Source organism: Pinus tabuliformis, chromosome 9 (assembly GCF_031772625.1).
Source record: "Pinus tabuliformis cultivar Carrire ecotype Pingquan chromosome 9, CPIR1, whole genome shotgun sequence".
NCBI lineage: Eukaryota > Viridiplantae > Streptophyta > Pinopsida > Pinales > Pinaceae > Pinus > Pinus tabuliformis.
Window position 1 is genome coordinate 686,645,272 of NC_142307.1, and position 9,632 is coordinate 686,654,903.

At 38.9% G+C, this 9,632-nt stretch overlaps 1 protein-coding gene across 1 annotated transcript; it reads left to right on the plus strand.

Moving 5' to 3' along the window:
- Positions 1–660: 660 nt before the first annotated feature.
- LOC149150522 (disease resistance protein RPS5-like) lies at positions 661–1,784 on the plus strand. Its single transcript, XM_089442844.1, has one exon. The coding sequence runs from the start codon at positions 696–698 to the stop codon at positions 1,782–1,784; it is 1,089 nt and encodes a 362-aa protein (XP_089298970.1). The 5' UTR covers positions 661–695.
- Positions 1,785–9,632: the final 7,848 nt, after the last annotated feature.

Below are 9,632 nucleotides of genomic sequence, written 5' to 3' on the forward strand. Positions count from 1 at the left end.
TGAAGAACTGTTTGCTAAGGATGCAACGCAAAGTTGGAGAGGCCAGAGAGTTGATGCATCGCTCACAACGCCCGTGGCTACAGCAGTGTATTGAGTGCCTCGTGTGCAAGCCCAATGTCTTCAAGCAAATCCGACAGTGGAACAAAACGATTCTTGAGCTCCATAATCAGCTTAGAACAGACTTTTCCGTGTTTTGCAGTGCTCAGCAGATTGCATCCTCTGCACAACAACAGCCAGGCGTACTACTTCAGGATGAACCCGACACCGGATTGGTCGGATTGAAAATAAAATCTGCCGAGGCACAGCTACAGAGATGGATGTTGGAAGCTCCCGATGTTCTCATTATTGGTGTATACGGTATGGGTGGTGTGGGAAAAACAACATTGCTTAAAAAAATCTACAACACCTACAAGGTTAGTTATGTTTTTGATCACGTAATTTGGGTTACGGTTGCTCAGTTTCCAATTCTGCAGATGCAAAATGATATTGCTTCTGCAATTGATTTAGATCTCGCCAACTGTTCTGCTGACATGGGGAAGATGAAGCTGTGTGCATATCTGAAGACCAAAAAATTCCTTTTGGTCTTAGACGACATGTGGGGGGCACTCTATCTGAAAGAATTGGGTGTGGAATTTGGGAAGAATAGAGGAAGCAAAGTCGTCTTCACAACTCGAAATAAAGATCTAATTCGAGAAATGAATGCAAAAGAGTTCATGGAAATACAACCCCTACGAAGCGAGGAGGCGTGGGAGTTGTTTTTGAAAGTAGCTTTTGAAGACGGCCATGTTCCAGAGGATATAGAAAATACTGCACGACAGGTGGCCGAGGAGTGTAAAGGGTTGCCATTGGCAATAAAGGTAATAGCGTCGACAATGATGGGCAACACAGCTGTAGAGGAGTGGAAGCTTGCTTTAAAGCAGATGCGAAAAGTGGATTTAAATTTTCCAATTACTCATCCACGAATTGATCGAGAATTGTATCAACGATTGAGATGGAGTTACGATAGTCTGCCCGATGCTAATTTGAGAAGCTGTTTTCTTTACTGTGGCATGTTCAGTGAAGACGCTGGAATGCTGGTGGAGATGATGGTGCAAGCTTGGATCGCAGAAGGCCTAGTTAAGACGAAAGAAGATGCGGAGTATGAGTATGTATTAAAGACCGGAGAAAGCTATGTAAAGTTACTTGAAAATCGTTGTTTATTCCTGGTGGAAGACGGTGTCATTAGAGTTCACGATGTTGTCCACGACATGGCAATTTATATTGGCGAGAACGAGGAGAATTGTGTATTGAGGGCAGGTCAATGTCTTCAACGTTTCCCTGACATTCCAAATTCAGATGATTGCAGGCGAATATCAGTTTTACTAAATGATATAAAGTCTTTACCGGCAAAAGAATTGAGTTGTCCCAAACTAGTTTCTTTAGAGATGGGAGTGAATGAGGGATTGAAAGAAATTCCAGAAGCATTTTTACTCAACCTTTCCTCATTAAGGGCATTGGATTTTCATGGCACGGCCATACAATCATTGCCAACCTCATTGTGGCAATTGAGACGACTTGAATTTCTCAAGTTGAGTTCCACTGACATTGCAGATATCTCTGAAGAGATTGGTAATCTTTCAGATCTTCAATTCTTGTATCTTAACGGTTGTAGAAAGCTAAAATCGTTGCCATGTCGAATAGGAGAACTTAAAAATATGAAGTATCTCAATCTTTGGGGATGTAATTTGATGGCGATCCCTGATGAGATTAGAAAGCTTCCAAACTGTGAGATTGTATTTAAATAAAGGTTTGAAAATTATTTTTATGAGATATACTTTAAGCATCTTTTTAGTAAGGTTCGGCTTGTTTTTAATTCGTAAATTATTTATCCTATAATTTATGAAATATTAAATTCTATTTTTTATTTATTAATAATTTAAAAATAAAAAATAAAAAAGTCTCAGTAACAAATTTTTTATATTTCAAAAATCGTGGACTTTCAGGGCTTTTAGATTTTTACAAATCTATTTGAAGAGTTTTCCTTTTTGTTTAAAAACAATATGCGCTGCACAATTTTGCACAATCTTAATCTCTTTATTTTATTTGCATGTAATTATAATTTATATAATGCAACTAAGTAACCACACATTTAAGACAATTCGAAACATTTTCCTTACTATTTATTTGTTGACCATTTAATCCTTCATACAATCTTTAACCATCAATTTAATAAATTTATGACATATAGCAACTTTAGATTGAAATTTCCAAACACTATCCCAATGTCTTAATTATCCATGTGATAGATTTATTAAAGTGCATTGTGCTCTATGGTTTCCCACCATATTGGATATCCCACATCATTCAAATAATTTGATATGTTGTATCTAAGTGAAACATGTAGGGAAAACATAATAAGTGAAACATAGAGGGACAACATAATCAATTGAATGATTCAAACTATGTTATAAAAAAGCATATGAAGTTAGACTATTTAGGAAAAATTAGAACTAATCACATGAAGATGTAAACTAGTGTATTGATGAGCCACTTCTCAACCACTTCTTAGAATGAAACTAGTGTATTAATTAGTGTATTGATGAACCACTTCTCAACCACTTCTTAGAATGAAACTGGTGTATTAATTAGTCTTGACACTTCACATTGTTGGCTTTTTAAGTGTGTATATAATACATTGAAAAACAATGTAGTTCTAGTTATGAAGCTCGACAAACAAAAACCAAGTTCCACTTGTTTCTTGAAATTGAGTGAAGGGTGATGCATATTAGTTTTGTAAGCTTCACAATACCTTTCATTCATTCATCTATAAATAGGCAGGTTACAAATATATAAGTCATTCGGTGGCCTCAACCTGCCCAGTGGGAAACCAGGTCTGTTGGCCACCGAATCACATTATAAGCCATCCAAAACATAAATAGTTTGAGTCTATTTAACCAAGCCTTATAAGGTTGATAGTCTAGAAACCAACTAGTAAGCATAACAATGAAAACATAAATGCTACCCAACATATACAACCAAAATTAAGCCAAAATTAATAGGAAAAACTTTGACCAACTAATCATTTGACAATTCCACCAGAGAAGGATCTTTAGCACTTGATCCTGGCAATTCAGATTGCGGTAGACATGGGATATGTCACTCAATGCGGCCCAGGCGAGCATTCTGATTCTGCAATTGAAGTTGAATAAGTTGGAGCTCTTTTTGAATGTCTCATAGGCTCGTCTCAACCTCATTTTGTGTTGTTGTTTTGGTGTTTGTAGCCACTGCTTTGACCATTATGCATTTAATTAACTAGTAGATATGGACAGATTGTCTAAATAGGGTGAGATGGCTACGAGTGTACCGAGGGTCTGTGATTATCTCCCCCCAATCTTCGGCGGGTGGTTCAAGCTCAACTTTCGAATTCAACTCTGCCTCCTAAGTCACGATCAATTGCTTCACCTGCGACGAGGTCCCTATGCAGTATGCTTGAACCGTGGCCCAAAGAATCTCAGAGTTTATTTTCTGACCCCTATGTCGCACTATCCTCTACTGCGCAGTCTGGTTGGAAGACAAACCAACTTCTTTTCCTTTGCCTTATTGGTGTCTCTGACCCCTTCCGCCTCGACCCAGGGCTCCACCACAAGGCTGAGACTTACCATATTTGCCAAGGTCGGGTTCCCTTTATTCACCCATCTCCCACCTTCCCGCGCTCATAAACCACCTCATTGTACAGAGGTCGGAAGTGGATACAACATAGGTGGACCTGCAATATGATTTATATAGAGAACCACCTCAAATACAAGCATTAATTTAAAGTATGACCAAAAAAATAAATGAAGTGTCGGACAACACTACATCCCTTCATAATTCCACCACTTGAGCCAGTAGGCATACATAAATAGTAACCCTTCGGGAGTGGGAGGTACCACCAGAATAAAAACAATGTCCCCCATGCACCCCTCAACCCTAAATCCATAGACTCAACCTTTTTCATATACGAGAACCCTTACTCTCCACAAGGATTTCCCATGCAATTCAAGCTTAAAACGAGGAACCCAATTTTCAACATGCAGAGGAAACATCATGAGAAAAAACCACAAACTAGTAAACATGCCCATGCGAGAAAGGATGTTGCAAAAAATGATAGAAATCAAAATTACATAATTAAGAAGGCCAATATTTCTAGTAACTGAAACTACTAATTTAATTAGTGTTTGCTTTCCCCTCTGGATGTGAGGCTTATCACGAGTAGCATCCCCCAACCGAGGATACAGAGATAACATTATAACATACCAGAATTTATACACCCACCTCGAACTGAGACATGCAGTAGATCAATATACCTCTCACATTCCCATTGTCGTGAACATGTAAACATCAAACTTAGGCTCCCTAAGAAGCTGAGGACCCGAGTTTATATGCCGAAAAGATGGTATTAACTCCACCTTCGCTCCCACCACATGTAGGCACCGAGGGTTACCAATCTTCACGTCGTGGATCTGCCTTGATCCACGAAATTTTATGTTATCATAGTGAATAATCATGTGAGGGAATGGGGGATACCACCCACTGTCCCAAACCAATAAATGCATTGTCATATCAATCAAACCTAAGTGGGCATCCAACTGTTTTGTACCCCGATCAGGGATTCTGATTAGGAACCAGGTCCTGGTTCATAATCATAGTTAGTTGGTTCATTCCTTCTTCCCTAATCTCACTTATCCAAGGCTTATCTATATTCATTCCCAGGTGAAGACAACCCCAGTTTACTAAGAAGTCTGCAACTTTGTTTCCATTGCAACGGACATGTGGGGGGATGATATATTTGAAATCTTGAATAAGTTCACTAATATCCTGGATCAAACGAGCAGTCCTCGAACTTTAACTAATATTTTCCCACTGGGACCCCTAGTTAAGATTTTTAATAATATCAATTACCAAAGAAGAGTCACCTTCCACCACCATTTTTCTAAGCCCTTCCCTTCTAGCCATTATCAATCCATGTTTAACAACATTAAATTCAGCTTCATTGTTGCTTTCCATGCCATAATTCGAAGCATATATTCGAACAACCCAGCCCTGCGAGTCCCTAATGACCCCTCCAAATCCCACATATCCAATATTACCTTTGGAAGCCCCATCAAAGTTAAGCTTGAGAAACCCATGAGGGGGGCAGGAGAAGCAAGAAGGGGATTGGCTGGGAGGCACCTTTAACTTCCAGGATGAGGGTGCCAACATTTGTGGGGATAAGTTGAGAGTAAACATTATCTGTGCTTCTTGGGGGGTGACCTTCTAATCATCAAAATTTCATTTCTCTACTCGTATAGTTTCTCTTACATTTTGGACTATTCCTTTCCAAATTTCCATGTGTGACAATTTCTAGTCCTTAAAAATCCTTCTGTTCCTTTCCTTCCATATGACCCATAAAATAAAGCCGAGAGATAGACACCAGGCTCGATTTACAATATAATAGGAAAAAATTCCTTTCCTCCAACTCCCAATGGTGGATCGAATACTGGTAATATCTCGATCTAGATGACCAAAAAGAGTATCTATATTTTACTAGAGTTACGCTACAAAGGGTCATAATTTCAGGAGATGCTCCATAGTTTTAATCTGAGAAGCACACAAACTGCAGAAAGAAGGCCCATGGATTCCTCTCTTCTATAATTGGTCCCAAGTGATAATCTTTCCACTACACACTAGCCACATGAAGTACGTTACTTTCGGCAAGAACTATTCCATCCATATTTTCCTCCAGAGTAGATTATACTGATCTGGAGGCTCTTCTGCTGCCAGTTCGTAAGATTCTTTTATGGTGAACATACCTTTCTTTTTATAGCCCCACCTAATAATATCATGTCCTTCTGACGATGCAATCCTTCTAGTGTGTAGCTCGGAATCAAACACATTCCATTGATTTGAGTCAGGAGGGTTGTGCTAGTCTTGTTTCATTTTCCACTGTCTCCATTGAATCTTGGGGGTTGGGTCCTAAAACTGATTAACCGTCATGTTGTGGAGTCTATTATTAAAAATGAAGATCTTAGCCAAATCCTGGTGACTCAATATTCTTTCCTTTTTTTGCCACAAATCTTGCCAGAGTAGATCTCTCCTCCCATCTCTGATTTACCAGAAGGTATGGTTGCGAATTAAATCTTTATTCTATGAAGCTAAGTTCCAAATTGAGGATCATCTTAGAGTTCCATGCTTTCTCATTCTTTCCTTTGTAGTTGAGGGTATGTTATATTTCCAGCCCCAAATGACCTTCCAAAGATCAGTACCACTTTGAATCTCCCATTACTTGGTTTAGGAGAAAAGGATCCCGAAGACCCAATCCCCCATCCATTTTAGGTTTAGTCAACCGATTCCATGAAAGGAGCGCCCATTTTTTATCTTCTTGAGCCCCCTACCCATGGGGGCTTCACTGGGGGAGCAATACCATAGCATGTGGGTTCATATTGGGGAATATATATTAAAGAAAAAATGACATAATATATTGCGGGATATATAGGGCCTAAAGGGTTTTTATATTAACAAGTATAAAAAATGGAGCTCAAAGTTAATGAAAAAATGTAAAGGGGTATAAAAAATGTTAATGAAAAAATGGATACCTACAATATCTAGTGAAAGTAGGGGATTTTTAAATTGGGAAGGTGTATTGGGTTCATATTGTCAGGGGGTTGATTATTGTGATTTTTAGAGGCATTTTGCAACATGTAGTCAAATTAGGGGTATTGTTTAGTATGCCACGAACGCACACGATAAGTCACAGGTTCATTGAGTGAAGCCCCTGCCATAGGATATTTTTGAAGATATTTGTCATATCAGAGAAAGAAATTTTAGGAGTTGCTAAACCTAAGATTTGATATATTGGGATCTATTGCAACACAACCTTCAGTAAAACCACCCACCCAACAATGTTAAGGGATTGATAAGACAATTTTTGAAGTCGAGATTGGATGTGCTCAAGGATGGTTTTCCAATATGAGGTCCTAAGAGAATTAGTCACTAGGGGAATTACCAAGTATTTGGACAGAAGGGACGCAATGCGGAATCCAAAAATCCTCGCCATGACGGATTGAGAAGGAGCCAGGGTGTTGAAGAAAAAGATATTTTATTTCTCATTATTGATCTGAGTATGAGAATCTTGCATAAAGTATTGCAGTATGGATTTTAGAGCCCTAGTTTCCCAAAGAGAGACTTGACAAAATAATAGTATATCATCCACAAATTATTGGTGGGATAAGGGAAGGTCATTGCCCACAAACACATACCTTTTAAGTGGCCAACCTGAACAACTGATTTTATATATCTTCCTAGCCCTTCCACTGCCAGAATGAAGAGGAAGGGTGAAATAGTGTCACCTTGACAGAGGCCTCTAGACACATTGAAAGTGTGGGAAGGAGATTCACTGATCAGAATCGAGAATATTGAGGAGGAAATAAGAGAGGAAATCCATTGGATCCATCAATAGTCAAAACCAAAGGCTTTCAAAATTTTCAGTAGAAAATACCAACTCAGACGATCGTAAGCTTTGGATAAGTCCAATTTTATCATCATGCCCTTAGATTTAAGACTCTTAAGAGAGCGAATTTCCTCTTGGGCAGTGACAATGCCATCCAGAATTTTGAAAAATTGGAAAAAATTGGTTTTCTCAACAGAAATTAAAGCATGAAGAAAAGGTTTAAGACAATTGACTATAATGGTGGAGATAATTTTACATATGAAATTACATAAAGCAATAGGTCTCAATCCCTGAGGATCTTTAGAATAATTTTTTTTCGGAATCAAAGCTATAAAATTAGAGTTGAGGGCAGGATGTACCTACCTAGATAGATGATATTATTCAACCACTTCCAAGATATCCTTACCCAAAATAGGCTAGGCCGCCTAAAAAATCCTGCAATGAAGCTATCAGGTCCTAGGTTTTTGTTCTTCACCAAGCCTTTAACTACCTCCTCAACTTCCTCCATAGTGATGGCCCTCATCTGTGCTAGGTTTTGGTCGTTGCTGACCAATTGAGGGATATGTCTTGTAATGTGCCTGATTTCTTTTGATCTATCCTAACCCAATTTTGATAGGAGGTTATGAAAATGGTCAACCAGAAGGTTTTCCATATCTTCATGTTGGACTAGTTGGTTCCCTTCTGCATCAAGAAGTGAAAATATACAGTTGTGTTGCCTATTCTCGATCATAGCTTTGTGAAAGAAACGAGTGTTTCTCTCCCCTTCCCATAGCCATTAAAACCTGGATTTTTGTTTCCAGAGTATCTCTTCTTACTTTCTGCGTTCCTCGATTTGTGTTAGGAGTTGTCCTTTCCCTACTGTTAGGGGTCCTTAACTCCCTTGGGTGATCATTTGTTGTTATAACTTTTGCATGCGAGGTTGCAGGATTTGTTGGTCTTTCTGAATGTGCCCAAATTCTAATTTATTCCATTTTTTATTTATTTTTTGCTTAAGATCCTTCAGATGGAGTTGAAAGGTGTGCATATAGTTACGCTCCTGAACCGAACTGGATGTCCACCAATCCTTTACTTTTTCCAGGAAGGATGGGTCCCACAACCAAAAGGACTTGAACTTGAAGAGTCGATTACAGTGGCCCAACTTAAGGTCCATTTCCAACCAGATTGGCTAATGGTCAGATCCAAGACATGGCATAATGGAGGCTTCAAAAAAAATGTCCTTACTAATAAGGTATTCAGAAACCAAGAATCTATCTAACCTAGAGGCGAATTGGTGAGCTCTTCCTCTCCAGTTGTTCCATGTGAATATCCCATTGATGGCGGGAACATCCACTAATTTTAAATCCATTATCAAATTTTGGAAAAGATCCATTTCTGGCTTCTATCGTCTTATCCCACCCTTTTTTCTCTTTTAGCGAGGGTAAGAGGTTAAAATATCCCTCAATCAACCAAAGTTTTTCCTCACTCATAGTTCGAAGATTTCTTAAATTTTGGAGGAAATATTCTTTCTCCCTTGGAATATGAGGGTCATAGACTACCGATAGTAATACCCACTCTCGAGCCCCAATCTGTCTGAATCTCCTAGATAAAATATGGGGCATACTGATCCAATGGTAAAAAGGAATTTCAGTAGGGATTCAATATGGAAATACCCCCTGCACTACCCTTTTCATCTAAAGTTATTACATCGTACCTACGATGCATCCCACTAAGCATTGATTCTATTCTTGCCCCTGTAACCCTAGTTTCCTAGAGAAGCATTATTTGGGGTTTCTCCTTTTTTAAGCGATCCTGCAGATATCTCTGTTTACCCCGGCTATTAAGGCCCCTCACATTCTAGGAGATTATAATCATTGAGAAACTTTGTTTATTTAGTGGAAAAATGCCTATAATAGTACCACCCCTCTAGAATTGATTAATGAATCGCCTACCATTTGGAACGATTCCTGAAGATTTTTCCTTCCATGTTTCTTTCCTCCCATATTTTGACTTTCGGGTTCTTGTGAGCCTCCCAATTGGGAGACGATCGTATCCGGAAGATCAGGTGGATTTTGACTTAGCTTCACTTGATATTGATGGAATGTGTCCTGGTAAAGGTTCTTTTGATCCCCCAGAATGAACCTCTCATCTAGATTCCTCCATTCATGCAACAATGTTTTTAGGATTAGTTCTTTGGCTCTCAGATCCT